At 40.9% G+C, this 19,197-nt stretch overlaps 1 protein-coding gene across 1 annotated transcript in view; it reads left to right on the top strand.

Moving 5' to 3' along the window:
- Window positions 1–19,197, top strand: part of LOC149450362 (cytochrome P450 2C20-like) — a 45,195-nt gene that overhangs the window by 10,422 nt on the left and 15,576 nt on the right. Inside the window, exons 2-5 of the mRNA XM_089692061.1 lie at window positions 3,558–3,720; window positions 9,194–9,334; window positions 13,552–13,712; window positions 14,099–14,272. Coding sequence (XP_089548187.1) covers window positions 3,558–3,720; window positions 9,194–9,334; window positions 13,552–13,712; window positions 14,099–14,272 — 639 coding nt within the window. The remainder of the gene's footprint in view (window positions 1–3,557; window positions 3,721–9,193; window positions 9,335–13,551; window positions 13,713–14,098; window positions 14,273–19,197) is intronic.

Genomic DNA, 19,197 nt, shown 5'->3' on the forward strand with positions numbered 1-19,197 from the left:
GGAAGGCACAATATTAACCCCTGTGTTACCAAACATTAACCCATCTGTGTTGACTATTATTATTAGTACAGGTACTTAAATAGCGCCGTGAATTTACTCAGCGCTATACATATATATTGTACATTCACATCAGTCCCCTACCTCACAAGGTGTACAATCTAAGGTCCCTAATGCACATTCATACATACACATACTAGGACCAATTTAGACAGGAGCCAATTAACCTCCCTCAATGAGCTGTGTAACATCCTCAGCAGTGTATTTACGCTTCACACCTCAATATACAGGAAACCCTCTGACAGATGCAACTACCTCCACAGTTCTAGCTTCCACCCCCAACACATGAAACGTGCCATCATACACAGTCAGGCAATTAGATACCACCGAATATGTTCTGACCCAAGAGACAGAGATACACATCTCAGGACACTAGCAGACGCCTTCCATAAGAAAGGTTACAAGGACAAAACTATCAACACCGGCATAAACACAGCCTTGAGAACCCGAAGAGAAAATCTGCTTCAGTACAAAGAGAAAAAAACAAACAACCGTGTACCTCTAGTAACTACATACAACCCGGCACTAGAAGGAATAAGAAAAATAATCAAAGATTTACAACCCATCATAACAGAGGATGGAACTCCTGAAATAAATATTCCAACAACCCCCAATACTGGCCTTCAGACAACCCCCCCAATACTGGCCTTCAGACAACCCCCCCAATACTGGCCTTCAGACAACCCCCCAACCTCAGAAATAAACTAATTAGTAGGAAACTTCCTTCTGATTGTGATGTCACAAATAATGGAAGCAAACCCTGCAATAAGAAACGCTGCAAACTATGCAACCAAATCAATCCATCAAAAAGTGTCCAACACTCAAAAGGGATCTTCAGTATCTCCGGATCATACAGCTGCGCCTCCAGTCATGTGGTGTACCTTATCCAGTGCAGAAAATGCAGCAAAGGAACTTATGTTGGCAAAACAGGACAGAAGGTGCAAACAAGGGTGAATCTGCACAGACATACCATCAAGGAACATAAAGAAGATGACCTCTGCACACCTGTAGGACACCATTTCACACAACCAGACCACACTATGGAAGACCTCAATATTTTAGTTCTTAAAGGAAATTTCAAATCCATTCAGGAAAGAAAAACTTTTGAACTAAGAATGATAATTCTATTTGACACAAGAGATAACGGCCTGAATTTGGACATGGGATTCCTCACTCATTATCCTGTGTGACTCCCTGTGTGAGTGTTGTCCCCCCCCCAGTCTTTGCTTTTGCTTCGCTGTGTCTTATCTCTAGGCTAACCTTAGGCTTGTGTTTCTTTCTCCTTTTTTTTTCTTCTCAATCCCCACATATCTTCTAACATTCTGCTAAAACTTTGTAACAGTACTGCTTGGACCTTGAAGAAGGGGACACTCCCCGAAAGCTTGTCCTCAAAATTGTATGTTAGTCCATATTTGGTTCAAACTGAATTCAATTTGACCAAATTAGGAAAATTCTGATCGGCATTCGAATGCAAACTTATTCCATTTAAAATTTGAATTTCGGAAGATAGCTGTATTCTTTCTATTTTATTAGATTCTATTGTTTTCTATTCTTTTATTTTTTATTCTATTCTTTTCTATTCTATTTGAATTCAGATTTATTAGAATTTCAGAAGATAGTTATTTTTCTTGCCAATTTATTCTGTTGTGTTTCTATTCTTTTATTTTCTATTCTTTTGTATTCAAATTTTGAGATGGTTATGTTCATTCTATTCTATTGTTTTTTTCTATTCTATTTCCTGTTCTATTCTTTTATATTGTATTCTATTCTAATTTAAGAAGACTGTTCTATTTCTATTTTATTCTATTTTCTTTTCTATTCTTTCCAATTTCATTCTATAGTATTTTATTTTCTATTCTATTCTTTTCTATTCTAATATTTTCTATTTGAATTCAAATTTATTCTATTCGAATTTCGGAAGACTGTTATATTCTATTTTATTCTATTCTATTTTCTCTTCTATTCTTTTCAATTACATTCTATTCTTTTATTTTCTATTCTAAACTATTCTAAACTATTCAAATTATTATCTGAATTCAAATTTATTCTATTCGAATTTTGGAAGATGGTTTATATTCTATTTTATTCTTTTGTTGTGTTTTTTTTTGTATTGTATTCAAATTTATTCTGTATAATTCTGAATTAGAATTTATGCTATTCTAGATTTAAAATTTTGGAAGATGCTATATTCTTTCTGTTCTGTACTATTGTTTTTTCTATTCTTTTCAATTACATTCTATTCTTTTATTTTCTATTCTTTTCTATTCTAAACTATTCAAATGTATTATCTGAATTCAAATTTATTCTATTCGAATTTTGGAAGATGGTTTATATTCTATTTTATTCTTTTGTTGTGTTTTTGTTTTCTATTGTATTCAAATTTATTCTGCATAAATCTGAATTAGAATTTATGCTATTCTAGATTTAAAATTTTGGAAGATGCTATATTCTTTCTGTTCTGTACTATTGTTTTTTCTATTCTTTTCAATTCTGTTCTATTTCCTATTAAATTCTTTTGTATTCTATTTTTTTCTATTGTATTCTCATCTATTCGAATTTGGGAAGAATGTTATATTCTCTCTTTTTTATTCTATTATATTTTTCTGTTCTATTCATTTATATTCTTATTTGAATTTATTCTATTTGAAATTCGAATTTCGAAAGATGGATATATTCTTTCTTTTCTATTTTATTCTATTTGGATTAATTTATTCTATTTGAATTAATTCTATTTGAAATTTAAATTTTGGAAGATAGTTATGTTCTTTCTATTTTATTCTATACTGTTCTATTTTTTCCCATTCTTTTCTATTTAATTCATTTATATTAGAATTCTGTTCGAATTTCGGAAGACGTTATTTTCTATCCTATTCTGTTCCTTATTTTCTATTTTCTTTTATTTTCTGATATCTTCTGCTTCACTTTATTTAGTTCAGTCCTATTCTTTTTCTATTCTTTTATTTTCTTTTCTGTTCTATTTTATTCTATTATTGTTTTCCAATTTGATTTGAATTCATTGTAGAATTTGATTTGAATGTGTTTCAAATTCGATTGTGTTTCAAATTTGAATGTTGTTTTTATATTTCCGATTCATTAAAATTTTTTACTAATGTACTATTGTAGAAGACAATGATTAAATCGCATGCAAAATCTGGCAGGTTGGTTGTACCCAAGTTGCTCAATTGACATTCAAGCCCGCCCATACGCGGGTCAAATCTCAGCCAGTTCCTGCTGAACCAGCTTTGATTCGAACCATCTTTGGCCGGCCTTATTCCCAGCTGAGATTAAGCAGCTCCCCCCTCCTAGCATGTCCTGAAGCAAGAGACAGGCAGGGAACAGGGAGGTACATCTACAGTAAATATTGGGTTTAGCTGCTACATATTATTTGGCAACAAGGCGTGATCTGGGGGTGCTCTGCAAGTCTCTGATCCCGCAGAGGGACAATTCCTGATGCTACTGACCTCTGACTCACTCTTGTCATTTTATTTTATCTATGGCAGCTCAGCCAAAAGTACGGCTCGGTGTTCACCATCTGGAAACTGACGGAGCCGGTGGTGGTCCTCTGTGGTTATGAGACGGTGAAGGACGCACTGCTGACCCACGCCGAGGAGTTCAGTGCCCGCCCATTTATTCCCACAATACACATCCCCACCAAAGGATATGGTAAGAATTCAAGTAGAGCTTTTTTTGGTGGTATTTGATCAGCTCTGCTTTTTTTTTTTTTTTACACGCTATAAAAAAAAAAAGACCGGGTAGGGGGTGCGATTGAGCAAGCTCTACCCACGCCTCCATTGGCTGTCAATCACCGGGTCCCGGCCAGTGATTACCCACTGGCACCCGGTGATTGCCAAGCATTTCCGATGGGGAGGAGGACTGGTTTGTTTACTAACAGTCCTCCTCCCTGTCGGCTCAGGCAAACCGCTCTGGATGGCTGTGCACAGTGTGCTTACAGTGAAGCACCAACACACCGCCCCCTTGTAAAACACTCCTTGCACACATTTAACCCTTTGATCGCTCCTCATTGTTAACCCCTTCCTGCTCAGTGCCATTAGTACAGTGTCTACTTTTTTTAGCACTGATCACTGTATTGGTGTCACTGGGGATGTCAGAATTGGTGTTAGAATGTCCACCGCAGTCCCGCTGTAAGTCGCTGATCACCACCATTACTAGTAAAAAAAAAAAAAATGTAGACGTTATAACTTTCATGTAAAATTTACACGTATTGGGATTTTTTTTTTAGCAAAGACATGGAGCAGAATACATTTTGGCCTACATTTATGATTAAATTTGATTTTTTTTTTTCTTTTACTGGACATGTTTAATAGCAAAGTCCAAAATATTGTTTTTTTGTTTTTTTTTTCAAAATTGTCAGTCTTTTTTTTTTTTATGGCACAAAAAATAAAAACCCACACAGGCGATCAAATACCACTGAAAGAAAGCTCAATTCGTGGGAAAAAAAGGATGTAAATGTTTTATTTGGGTGCAGCGTTGCATGACAGCAAAAGTGTCAGTTAAAGTAACGCAGTGCCGCAAAAATTGGCCTGGTCACGGGGGGGGGGGAATCCTCAGGATGGCAAAGGGTTAAAGAATAAAATTCCCACAGTGTAAATTGTCAGTCAAGTCATTCAGTGATGTAGATCCTTCATCAATGGAGAACAATAACACCTGCCAACCAGAGAACACAGAAAAGTCAACCTATCAACACGATCCGCAGATCAGAGACTCTCCAGGAATGACATTTCCCTGGCCGGCAGCTTGACTGTAAAAAGGGGTGGGCATGCTAAGTAATGTCCATTGAATGAGTCTGGCCATGGCTAGATTTGGTCAATGGTGTCAGCCAGGTTTACATTCAGCTGTTGGCCTGGAATCTCCTGGCTGGCAGATAATTGGGACAGGGAATATGTCCTTGGTTGCTAGAGTGCTGGTGGCTGCTGGATTCCTAGCAACAAGGAGCCCTGAGAGGGAAGCTGTCTTATTTATTTATTTAGCAGCAGTAGTAGAAGTCTTTCTGCAGCTGGAGGTTGGGATGGGTGAACACCCCATTTAGTTCGCCTAACGCTGGACATTCAGAGTTGGGACCCAGTTTTACATCAGTCTGGACTTCATCCTCTCCCTATTGTACATTATAGAAACTGACAAAAATGTGACCATTCCAGAACAAGCGAGGTTGGGGGACAACACAAACCGTTTTCTATATATAAAATAAGAAACAACATGTACAGTTTTATTTAGTGAAGGATGAAATGATAAACCCTAACTGAACGACATTTGGTTTGCTATAATACTGTGCACAAAACACAACAGCTATTTGTATACAGTTGTGCTCAAAAGTTTGCCTCCCCTGGCAGAAATTGTGAAATTTTGGCATTGATATTGAAAATATGACTGATCACGCCAAAAAATGCTCTTGGACATCTTTTTATGTCCTTTTCCATCTTTAGAAAGCTCCATTACCTTGTTATGCAGGACTTTTGACAGTTCTTTTCCGATCCCCTTGGCTCAGTATCTAGCCTAGTCAGTGCTTCCATGTAAGAGCTAACAAATTCATTGACTATTTATACACTGACACTAATTGCAATGTAAAAAGTCACAGATGTGGGACATTAACCTCTAATTGGCATTGTAACCCGTGTGTGTCACCTTGTGTGTCTGTACCAAGGCCAAACATTCCAGGGGGTGGAGCCTTCTTATCCAGGGGGCGGAGACTTATGATCCAGGGGGCGGAGACTTATGATTCGGGCCATTTGGGGGATTTCTGTTATCATTAGGATTTAAAAAGGAGCCAAACAACTATTTGATAATAAATGGCTTCATATGATCATCATTCTTCAATAAAAGAGCATTTTATGGCATTATCAATAATCTGGGACTTCTGGCTTGAGAGACTGGAGAAGGATTTGTGGCCACGCCCCCTACAGGACTTTGCTTCTCATACAGAAAGTTTGATGTGAAAAAAACATTTGTTTCAGGAAGTACACTCCCAGTAGCCAATGACTGCGCTGTATTATAAAGAAGCCAATGTAACCAATTGTAACTCCTCTACTGGTGTACGCCATGCACCCGGCTCTTCCCACTTCCTCCTATGCAGATCTCTGGCAGCAATTTGGTCTTGGTACCAATATGGTTCTGTATCTTGCTTTGTAGCTGTTCCCATGTAAATTGACACTCGAGTCATAGTTTCAATAAATATTACAATGTAGCAAAATTATTGTTACATTGTAATTACTCTGCTTCATTCAAAGCCGATCAAGGATTCACTTTTGACCTGCATATGATAGGGGTTAGTTAACCCCTTGACCTGCGCTACTTTTACTGGAAATTGCTTGATCATGCAACACTGTACGCAAATGAAATTTATATATTTATTTTTTTCACACAAATAGAGCTTTCTTTTGGTAATATTTGATCTCCAGTTTTTTTTTTTATTGAAGTTTTTAATATATAAACAAGACAGACTTTTTGGGGAAAACCCCCCAATATTTTCTAATTTCTGTTATAAAACCTATCCAACAAACAAAAATAAAAAATTATATTTATATATATACATTTTTGCCAAAATCTACTTTACTGCATGTCTTTGGTAAAAAAACTAAACAAAATCCCAATAAATACGTAATAATTGGTTTGTGTGAAAGTTATAGCGTCTACAAACTATGTTGTGTATATATATGTGTGTGTATGTATGTATATATATATGGAATTTATGCAGTAATAGACGCTATAATGTAATGGTAGTTATCAGCGACTTATAGTGGGACTGTGATAGTGCCGGGCAATCTGGCGCTAAGCAACACGGGCTGGGAGGGTCACTCACTGACATCAATAGACACTATTACAGTAATCGGTGATAATGATGTACACTGACAGTGTGCTAATGACATTGGGAGGGTCACTGGCTGGGAAAGGATTAACATCTAGGGGCAATCAAGGGGTTACCTGTGGGTCTAACAAGTCTAATGTGTGTGATATGCAGGGGCGGACTGACAACTCATGTGGCCCCCGGGCAATAGGGGATCATGTGGCCCCTGTGTCCTTGCCCAAACTCAAAAAAGCCTATCAAAAAGGTACCAGGGGCATCTCATGGGGCCCCCTACTGACCCCGGGCCCTCGGGCAGTGCCCAAGTTTCCAAATGGTCAGTCTGCCCCTGGTGATATGTGCTGCTTTTATTTACTAACCTTGCTGTGTTTTTTTTTGTTTTGTTTTTTCCTCCCTGATCCCTGTTCCTATATACACAGAGTTCTCTGTGTTTTGTAAACACAGAACTCTGTGTATGATTGGACACAGCTGATACAGGTTTCCTGTACCTGCCGCCCGCTCATAGTATATTTACTGTCTGGTGGTTTTTAAAGCAACCTTGCAAATAGCAAAAATGAAAAGTTAATAAATATAAACCGTGTTCCTAATTAACTCTTAATGTACCCCTTATACACTACAATGAACCCCTTCCTTCTCCTCCTCTCCTGTTTTTGTTGATTTTTTTTTTGTACCATATTTAACCGCATGCCGCCCAGCCACTGTACATATACGGCAGCAGGGTGGCACTCACAGGCAAAACCACGTTTTAAGACGTGTGTCTTGTAAACAAATAGGGGGCGCGCGAAGCGCGCCGCCGCCCTATTTGTCCCGTGGATCACCGCCACAGATGTCAGTCGCCGGGTCACAGCCGCTCCTTAGCGGCTATGTCCCGGCGACCAGCGGCAAACAGTGACAGATAGCCCAGCTGCAGTAGCTGTGCTGTCTGTCACTTCCTTCTCAGCTCGAGGATGAGCTGATCGAGAAAGAACAGTTTCTCTCTCCCGATCAGCGGTGTCCTGTGCAGTACACCCCCGCCCCCTAGTAAAACACTCCCCTCACTCCTATAACCCTTCCCTGCAAAATAAAGTTAACCCCTTCCTCCCCAGTGCCATTAGTACAGTGTCAGTGTTTTTTTTTTTTGCACTGATCACTGTATTAATGTGTTTGGGGATGTCAGTGACCCCAAGTCAGTACCCCCCAATGTCAAAATGTCCACCGCAGTCCCGCCATAAGTCGCTGGTCGCTGCCATAATTCGCTGATCGCTGCCATAATTCGCTGATCGCCGCCATTATTAGTATAAAAAAAACCCTAAAAATCCCAGTATCTTTCCTGCCATTTGTAAACGCTATAACTTTCACGTAAACCAATTAATTTACACGTATTGGGTTTTTTTTTAGCAGAATGCATTTTGGCAGAAATTTATGACTAAATTTGATTTTTGCATTTTTTTTTTACTGGACATGTTTTATAGCAAAAAGTCCAAAATATTGTTTTTTTTTTCCTCAAAATTGTCAGCCTTTTTTTTTATAGCGCAAAAAATAATAACCGCACAGGCGATCAAATACCACCGAAAGAAAGCTCAATTTGTGGGGAAAAAAAGGATGTAAATTTCATTTATGTACCGTATTGCAAGACTGCGCAATTGTCCATTAAACTAGTGCAGCACTGTATAGCAAAAAAATGGCGTAAATTGCAGTATTTATACCATAGTTTGTAGACGCTATAACTTCCACAAAAAGCAATCAATATACACTTATTGGGATTTTTTTTACAAAAAACATGGAGCAGAGTACATTTTGGCCTAAATTTATAACCAACTTTGAGTTTACTATATATTTTTTATAGCTGAAAATAAAAAATATTGTTTTTCTTCAAAATTTTTGGCCTTTTTTTGTTTATAGCGTGAAAAATAAAAAGCGCACAGGTGATCAAATTACACCGAAAGAAAGCTCTATTTGTGTGAAAAAAAGGACGTAAATTTCGTTTGGGTGCAGCATTGCATGACCGCGCAATTATCAGTTGAATTAGTGCAGCGCCGAGTAGCAAAAAGAGGCCTAGTCATTAAGGGGGGTAAATCCTCAGGAGCTCAAGTGGTTAAATATTTTTAATATTCATTTATTTTCCTTAATTTTTTCAGGGAAACATTATAAAAAATATGCACAATTAATAAAAAAAAACACCTTCATTTAAATTAAAAACAAGTTTGCCATGCTTTTTTAATAGAAATGTAATTTTTAGAGCCATTATAAATGCTCCCCTGTAGAATGTAGCTTGGTTTGCCTTTTTATTGTTGGTCGTGTGGTTTGTAACTTATTGCTGATGATGATTTTCTTCTTCAGGTATTAGTGGCCCCCGATGGCGTCCTCTGCGCCGCTTCACCATCTCCTCTCTGAGGAACTTTGGGATGGGAAAGAAGAATATGGAATCCCGTGTGCAGGAGGAGACGACTCATCTATCACAGGCAGCAGCCGAGACGGAAGGTGGGAAAAATGTATTTTTATTGAAAAATTGGCTGAAGTGAAAAACGTAGAAGCTTGCATGTTCAGAAAATGTAAAGGGGGCCTAACTGTCTAGGAATAAAGGCTCACTGGCTGCTTCACTCAGCTCCTCCAGCAACAGAGTACTATTGCATGTACACACGAACATCATTATTATTATTATTATTCGGGATTTATACAGCTCCATAATAGGAAGCTATGTAAGATTACGTTGCTTTGCCCAGAGCCACTGTTCACCCACAAAATGCGAGTAAGCAGCCGGCAAGTTGTTTGAAAAAAAAAAAAAAAACCTTAAAAAAATTCTCAATATGATGTTTTTAATTTTTTTAACTTTTTTTAAAATATTTTAAAATACTTTTATCAGAATAGTACAATGTTACCATACTGTGTGTGTGTGTGCGTGGGGGGGGGGGGGGGGTTGTCAGGGATTTTTTTTTTTTTAACTTTGCTTTGCAGGAGAAATAAAGATCATTTCTACTGCAATGCAAAGCTTGCTGCCATGAACCTAACTCATTCATGAACTGTCATGACGGAGTTAGGTTTTTGACAGCATAATAGTGATTTGTGATTGGATGGAGCTGGTCACATGGTACAGGATGCTGTGATTGGCCCCATGTATCATGTGACAGCTGTGGGCCAGCAGCATTCATGATAGACTGAAGGGGGGATAGTCTGTGTAAAGCTGGTGTAGCACCCTCCTAGGTAGCCAGGGGGAGTTAGATTCTAATATGTAGATAGGGCTGCTACTCAGGCCTGGTGTAATAGTCAGGGGGGCAGATTTCGGTCAGGGGCTGAGAGGCCCTGCAGACCAGCTCTCTGGGACTTTTCCCTGCTTTAAGATTTTGGAGAAAAATATAGAAGCAGTGGGAGGGAGTGAGAAGTGGCTTTCTGTAATCTCAAGGAATCCTGACCAATCCTCAAAAGGAGGCTTGGCATGGAGCCAGGACAGCCCTTGAGAGTGTTTGAGTCTGCTCAGCAATGGGGGAGTTTGGGTGGAAGATGGAGACGTGAGGCTGGAGAGGAGGAGCCTGGGAAGGGGCCCAGATGGGAAGGGGCTCATCTACAGGTAGGGAAGCTTGGGACTTCACTGGCCCTCAGAGAGAGGACCACCTATGCAGCAGGGAAGGAGTGACCCAGCAGAAGGACTGAGAGCAGCCACCAACCCAACAGCAGCATAGGAGAAGGACTAAGTGAGTAGACCTGCACCTCCTGGGCCAGTAAGGGGAAGGAGCAGTCTGGTGGGAAGGAGCACTCTGGTGGGAAACTGGATTAGCTACTATCGGGGACTGTCTTCTCTTAAATTGACAGGCACTGGATCCCCTGCCCAGGGATTCACCCAGAACAGCTGGATAAGGGGTATCCAGGGTCTGGGGAGGTATTACAGGAGATGCTGGATAGCTCTCCAAGAAGGATTTGTTCTTTTGCTGCTAAGAGACATGTATATAGTTTAGGAAGATTGTCCTGTTGCCATTACCCATACACACCTTACCCCATCCAAGTTTATATTCCCCTAATAAAATACAAAAAAACAAGCTTAAGGACTGGTTACTATGTCATGGATGCAAGTTTGAATGGGAAAATGTGAGCAGGATTATGGAGGGAACCAAAACTCAGCAACTGCTAAGAGGATAGTGCTACAGTAGGCCAGTAAGGAGAGAGCTGCAGTAATCAAGGTGGGATATATCTAGGGAGTGAATAGGTTGTTTTGTGGTGTCATTAGTTAAAGTGGTTGTAAAAGTAAAGTTTTTTTACATGTATTCCTTCTGTGCACTGAGGTAAAAAAAACCTCTTAATAGTATCTCCTCTGCAGCCCCCCAAATACTTACCTGAGCCCAGTCTCAGTCCAGCGCTGTGAGATGTGTAAACTCTCCAGCGCCTCGAGGGAGCCAATGCCAGGGGAAGGCCAGGAGATCAGATGTATAAATGACCTATGGATAACGTTCTGGAGATGCATCCCTCCTCTGATGGGGAGATCAACAAACTGGAAGAAAGCATACAGGTGGTGCAAACACCTAGTGCATTATCCAAGGTATAAAAGGACAAAAAATATACTCGTTTTATATAGCTCTGAGGAAAGGTATTTGTCCCTGAAACGCATCAGTGGGCTGATCACACCATCAGTTGGATACTCTGCCATCCTTCTGGTCATCTCCATGGCCTTATAGGCTTTACACACATGCTATGTTTGTGAGTATATTTTTTGTCCTTTTTATACTTTTAATAAACCTTGGATAATGCACTAGGTGTTTGCGCCACCTGTATGCTTTCTTTAGGTCCAGCGCTGTGCACGTCTAAACAAATAATCCAAAAAGCGCACGGAAATCCCCTGAGTTCATTTAACAAATGTAAATGTCAAATAAGCGCAATCAATTCCTGAGTCAAACCCAAATTGTATAGAAATCTGAAAGGTTAATTTATTAAAAAACACATTGAATTAAAATATCGTACAATAATTAGTAGCAGCAACCAACTACATGTGTCCTACCAAAAAATTCTGGCTTGCATTTAAGGTCTATGAGAAAAGTAGCCAGTGGTATTGAAGATCAAAAAGATAATATGAGCACATTAGCGTGTATGCTTACACTGACCCGAGTTCCATGATGTATGGTAGCAGCAGTGGATGTTGCATGTTGTACCAGGCTTAGATATATGCCATGGGCAAACTGGTTCATAGCCGCCATTACTACGACTGGGCTGTGGACATTGCCCCCGCTGTACACATCTGCAGCAGCCCTTTTCCACTCTCCCAGGCTTGGCTGAGAACAGAGGGACTCATTGGCTCATGCTGCTGTCAGTCAAAACTTTAGGAAGGGGCAAATTCTGGAAATATTGGCAATTGTTTTCCGGAAGAACTATCGGGCTTCATCCTAATGGGGAGATTGATTGGAGGTAGAATAAGACTGGATTCACATATTTGTACATTAACATGCATTGTGCTAAGGCAGCCCATCCAGACCATGTTAAGGGGGTTGCCAACGCAGCCAGGCCTGAACTGGGACAAAAAATAGGCCAGGGCTTTTTAGACTGAGCAGCCAATTTCTGAGGGGGGAGGGGTGGCGGTGTGCAAGGGCATTTGCAGGGGGAATATTCACGGAGTTGGTCCTCCGCACTGTGATATAAAGGGGACTGCACTGTAAAGGGGCACTGTATGATTACAGTGCCCCTTTACAGTGCAGTCCCTTTAAATCACAGTGCCCCTTTACATTTCAGTGCCCCTAGAGATCTAATCACAGTGTCCCCTGTATATTCAAAGAGATGGCCCAATCCAGCAAAGAGACATCCCTGTCCAGCAAAGTGACAAAGACCGGGAACCTAAGAAAACGGTAACCAAGATTTAGCATCGTTCTGCTGTGTTGGTGGGGCACATGCCATTTGCTGCTGAAAAAGGAAGAGTATAGGTTTCCCTATGCTTGGTTTACACTGACTTCATGTGGTTAGCCAGACATGTTACCTTCTCTCTAGAAGATGCAGACACATTCAAGGATATTCTCAAATGGCATACACTGTAGATTTAGATATTGAAAAGATCTACTTTACCACAGGTGGATCTTTCCATCCAGTGGCTGCCTTTACATCGGTGGCCAAAGGTGGTTTGGACCAATCATGTTGAGGCGGCAAAATTTGGCTGCTTCTCCTAAAGAAGAGATATAGTAGCTGCCCTGCAAAACATCAGACTTCTGTTGTTTTTTGTTTTGTTGAAGAACCAACTATCAACATTGTATATTTGTGTGACAGAATTGCTCTGGTCCATGACAGCCAAAAGTGTGCTCCTTAGAGGCATTCATAGAAATTCTTTAGAATGAAACATGAAAAATCCACCATTACCTGGATGGTCTGTAACATCTGGCTCATTCCAGAAGAAATCTAATCACATCCGGAGAAGTAACTGTTTGGACCCTGACCAACTTTGATAGTTCACTTTAGGCCATCCTCAAGATCTGGCCTACCTTAGAGCTAGCTTAAAACAGGGTCCACCCAAAATGGCGAGCTTACTGCTAGGTTCAGTCTCTGACTGAGGTCTTCCACACCACAAAAAATAAGACCCCAGTTAGTGACTGAACCTAGTAGTTAGCTCGCCATTTTGGGTGGACCCTGTTTTCAGCAAACATTTTGAGCTAAGTTTCTACGACAGAGTTAACGAAATTGTAAAAGAAAAATTTGAACTGTAAAAGTTACTTATTATTTTTTCCCTATTTCAGGAAAACCATTCAATCCGCTACTGATCATGGCCAGCGCTGTTGGGAATATTATTAGTTCAGTGCTGTTTGGAGAACATTTTGACTACAAAGACACAAAGTTACATGATCTGATGTCTTACACCTCCCGACACATTAAGAATGTTACAACCCCATTGCACATGGTAGGTTACAATCATTGGTGGATTTGTCTTCCACTAGCACCTCTAATTACATAGTCACTGGAGGAAACCAGTAGAGCATATTACTAGGTTTTCTTGAATGACTTAAAATTTCAGTGCTGTTTTTTGGCAAACTTTTCTTCCTGTATTGTATTTTATCAAAATTGTTAGCATATCATTTCATATCTTTAGAAATTTCGGGTGCACATTTAAAGTATTTTAGATTTTATGGTTAGGTTTAGCGTTTAAAGTATATGTAAACCCAAAATCTATTAAAAAAACATGGAAAATGTGCATTATTGCAGAGATGTACATATGTGCATTTTTATTTTGCACCAACATGCATTGTAATTCTTCATTTGTTTACTCCTTGTGTTTCTTATGGTCAGCTCTGCAACGTCTTCCCATTCCTGCTCAAGCTGCCATTATTACAAAAAATTGCCTTTAAGGAAAACTCCTACCTGCAGAACTTTGTGCTAGATTACATCGAGGAACACAAACGCACCCTGAAGCTGGAGGCCCCCCGAGATTTGATTGATTATTTCCTGCTGAAGATGAAAGAGGTACATACACTGAACCTTATCTTTTTGAAGAGTCTTTGATTAGCTTTGACCGTATCATCATAAACCAGCCAATCCGAATTGAATTGGAGAATGGTGGTGTGCAGGGCTGGTGCTACTACTAGGCGAACTAGGCAGCCACCTAGGAACACTGATGCCTATGGTGCAGCCACAGCTGCTGGTTTCCTTACTCTCCACCATGGCTGGATCTAGGAGGTTGCTGGGGTGAGCTACACTATCCCCCAGATTGTGGTTGTACTACCCCAGAACAGGCTTTCCATAGACACTGAACCTGGGAGATTTGGGTAAGGTTGGACGATTTTATGCTGGGAAGGGTAATTTGGAGATGTGTTAGCTAGAGAAGGGATTTGGGGCAATTTTTCATAGGTGGGGGGGACTGAAGGAAGAGGATTGGTGGTGGGAGGGGAGATTTGTGCTCTGAGGGAGGGGGGGGGGGGGCTTGGGGAGGAATTTGTGTTAGGAGAGGGGACGGGGGGGATTTGTGTTAGGAATGGGGATGGGGGGGTTGTGTTAGATGAGATTGGGGGGATTTGTGATAGGAGAGGGGATGGGGGGGATTTGTGTTAGGAGTGGGGATGGGGGGGGTTGTGTTAGGAGATGAGATTGGGGGGGGGTTTGTGATAGGAGAGGGGATGGAGGGGATTTGTGATAGGAGAGGGGCTGGGGGGGATTTGGGATAGGAGAGGGGATGGGGGGATTTGTGATAGGAGAGGGGCTGGGGGGATTTGGGATAGGAGAAGGGATTGGGAGATATTTGTGATAGGAGAAGAGATGGGGGGATTTGTGATAGGAGAGGGGATGGGGGGTGGGGTTTGTGATAGGAGAGGGGATGGGGAATTTGTGATAGGAGAGGGGATTGGGGAGGTGGGAATTTGTGCTAGGAGGGGGGATTGTACTAGGAGGAGGGATTAGGGGGGATTTGTGCTAGGAGAGGGGATGGGGGAGGATTTGTGAAAGGAGAGGGGATTTGGGGCAAATTTGTACTAGGAGGGGGGATTTGGGGGAGAGTATTTGTGCCAGCGTGACAAATTTGAGGGAAAGGAGGATGTGTGCTAGGAAGGGTGAAGTAAAGCTACAGTTAAAGTTTAATTTTTTTTATTTTTAATTTTTTTTTGTGGGGTTGGGTTTGTGACGGTGCAAGTCGCTGGTTTTACCTAAGGCACACAATAGTCTGGCACCAGCCCTGGTGGTGTGAATTTAATAGGTTATAGTGGAGAGGATGAAATCTTGGGGATTGCTTTGAATGGTTCTTTATGGTGTCATATACTCACCACCCTACCAGATATACCAATGTTATATAAACTGAGGTTATTTGTTAGGGTACCATGGAAGCTTCCCACTCAGATCCCGAGCCAACGCCTGAGGGATTTGACACCAGCCTTTGTTTCCAGATGTTGAAAGGGTTTGCCCTGTGTCATTGTGGGAGCCAGTGACAGGAGTAGGGACAGTGGCAGGGATTTTGACAAGAAAGTGACTGCTGGGTGTAGGATCTCCTAAACTTGCACATCATGAAGGGGGGAGCAGAGGCACAGTTTGGCATCTTTTGCCCTGGATGCTAGATGACTTTGTCCCAGCACTGATGGGAACGTCATGTTTCCTTGTGTATCCTGATGTTCACTGACATATATGAACATCATATTATAAGTATGGGGACGTACTGCATTTAACAGGAGGGACTGTAGACAGATGCAAACTGTTTGTATTTGTAATGTGAGTTATGGAATTACGAACCGGAATTGTTGGCGTTAACTGTGACCGCTGGTGCGTTGGCCTTAGGATTATGTCATTTCCTGTCAGAGGGTAAATAGATGGAAGGAATTGGTTCCTTTTGGACTTTTGGTTTTATGGAAAGCATGTGACAGCCCATACCATAGAGATGTAGTCACTCCTCAGCACGGTGGAGTAAGCCTTGGTGGGACCCAAACATGAGACTGGAGGAAGAAGCTGAATCATTACTAGTGGGAGGTGTCATAATTCAGTGGTACACCACTGCCATAGGCAAAGCCACAGCTTATGTTCCCAGTAGAATACTGAATGTTAAGTGTTTGTTAATAAAGAAACCTTCTAAGTAACCATCAATATGTAAAAAACTACTCTGTTGCTGGACTGTATTGATACCACTGCATAAAATGTAAAGATGCCTTTTTCAGTAAAGCAAGTTTTTTTGTTTTTTTTCAACAATGTCTGGTCTGATCACTTGATGAGAAGAGAATGAGTGTGCACTCCTGCAGTGAATGCTAATGGGGAATGAAATGTAACATTACAGTGATGGTCAAGTCAGCAGGAAAGTAACATCTATGCAAGGAAGGAGGAGCAGCCAGTTCAGGAGATGGAGCGGTGGTGGCCAGTGATGGAAGTCTGTCACAGGGGTAGATTGATGCCTGTTTAATCTGCCCTTCTCAGGAACCCTATCTTAGGGCCTGCTGTGGAGCTTCCCAAGGACTGTTCATGGACTGCGAATGCGCGAGGTCTCAAATTATACAGTGACTTCTCTTTATGCCTTCGGGCTGAAGCAAGTGAGGTGTAATGCATGTAAGGACTAAGAATCTGAGAATCGTCTGTTTATTATCACCTGTATATTCATATCCATTGTCTGTGCACAATACATTCTGCAATTTGCCAAATTTGTTGCTTACGTCATCCAAATGTCGTTCAAGTTTCTCTGGCACTTTCTTACATTTTTCTTTTTATACAGCTGGTGCATTTCATTGTTTGATCACGTGGACTAATTTTTATTCCACTTCCATTCTCAGTTAATTTCTTTATTATGTCAGGAGTTTTGTGCCCAGTTTCTCTGTGCCATGTGTGAATGCAGTTTGAATGTTTATCCTCCTTGGTAGTATTAACCACATCATTGCATTTCAGCTGATATAGTTCATCTGTAATTTTAGCCTTTGTAAGTAAGATATCCCCCTTTTTGTGATGGCACAACTGTCATCTTGGAAGGTCACTACATTGCTTTGGTTTTGTGAGCTTCTTCACTGATAAAAGATTAGTTTCTAGAGCAGGGACACTCTGGGAAATAGAAGGAATAGGAGATGGTTTACTTTACTGTCCCGATTCCATTATTTGCCCATTAGCTATGGTGATTTTTTTTCTGTTTTTACTCTGGTCAAGGTGAATAAACACACCATGCCTGTGTAGCACCACCCCTTAGGAGTTGCAAGATATTTGGGTCCCCCTATAGCCCTGCACAGCCAGGCAACACACCTTTCCTTCATTCAGACTTGCAGTAGGCGACAGTAACCAGTCCTTGAGCTTTGTTTTGAAGTTTTTCTTATTGAAGGGTTTAGAACTTGGATGGCGTAAAGGGGTGTATGGGATGCCCAAGGAATGGCAACTGAGGACAAACTCCTTAGCAACTATGTACAAGTCTTTACAGCAAAGTTTCTCTTCTGGAGAGCTAGCTAGCATCTCCTGTAGTACCACCCCAGATGTCTCCTCTCCTCATCCAGCTGTACTGGATGACTCCCTGGGCAGGAGATCCACTGCCTGCCACTGCAGTATGAAACAGTCCCGGGTAATATAGCAAATCCATTTCCCCATTAGAGTACTCATTTTCCCTTACTGGCTCAGGCGGTTCAGATTTACTCACTTGGTCCCTCTTCGGTGTTGCCGGAGGGTCGATGGCTGTTACCAGGTCTTCTGCTGGACCGCTCATTTCCTGCCACACAGGTGGTCCTCTTTCAGGGGGCAGGTGAATTCCAATGTTTTCCACCTTCCAAGGTCCTCTGTCTGCAGGTGAGCCCTTTTCCACCTGGGCCTCTTCAGTTTCCTGTCCCCCAGCCTCAAATCCTTCTCTCTCTCTTCCACCTGAACTCTCCTGCTGCTGATCAGGCTCAATCACATTAAAGGGTTGCCCTGGCACCTTGCCAAGCCTCCTGTTGGGGATTAGCCAGGATCACCTAAGAGTACAAACCAGCCACTTTTCAGATCCATCTCCAAAGATCTAGAGCGGGGGAAATTCCAGAAGGCTGGTCAGCAGAGCCTCATCTCCTGACCCAAATTTAACCTTCTGACTATCAATCAAGTGTTTCTTGTTGCATGTTACTGTTTTTTTATTTCAATTTTTCATCTTTAAAGCAGACTTTGCCACAGAAGCACCGTTACTATTAATGCTGTTTTGCACTTATATTCATCCACCAGCTTGCCCTTACACTTTCCATTGTCTGTCCATTATTTGGATATGCATAAAGTGCTGTGACAAGCGTTTCATAACTTTTCTGGTAAACCTCTAAAAGTGATAGTTCTGTGATATGAAAATCTTTATTTCTTCTCCAATACCTCACAGGCGTTAAACCATTTCCATGGTGTGCCTTATGTAATCCTGCATGTCCTGACTTTTCATCATCTTGGTTTGGTATGATCAAAAACAATGTATTGCTGAGATTAGCTCTTTCATGCAGCTTTTGTAATCCTTCCCACATTTCTTTAGCAGTTTCATACTTGGCGTAGAAGATGATCAAATCATACATATATTTAAGAGACATTGTACTCTAAGCTTTCTGATCTGTCTCTATCCACTCCTCCTGAAGAGTGTTATGGCCTGACTTAATTTTATACTTTTCCACATAGTCATGGCCAAAAATATTGTCCCGTCCTGCATTTGTCAGATAATGCACCACTTCACACAGAAAAGTGTTGCAATTACAAATGTTTTGGCGTTCTCATGTTTCTTTTGTTTGTATTTGGTATGATATAAAAAAGTGGAGAAACAAAAAGCCAAATCTGACACATTCCACGCAAAACTCCAAAAATGGACTGGACAACATTTTTGGCACTCTCAATTTAATATTTGGTAGCACATCCCTTGGGAAAAAAAATAACTGAAATGAATGGCTTCCTGTAACCATCAATGAGTTTCTTCCACCTCTCTACTGGAATTTTGGAGCGCTCTTCTTTCTCCA

Source organism: Staurois parvus, unplaced genomic scaffold (genome assembly GCF_062004578.1).
Source record: "Staurois parvus isolate SC_StPar_1 unplaced genomic scaffold, SC_StPar_1.0 ptg000575l, whole genome shotgun sequence".
Taxonomy (NCBI): Eukaryota; Metazoa; Chordata; class Amphibia; order Anura; family Ranidae; genus Staurois; species Staurois parvus.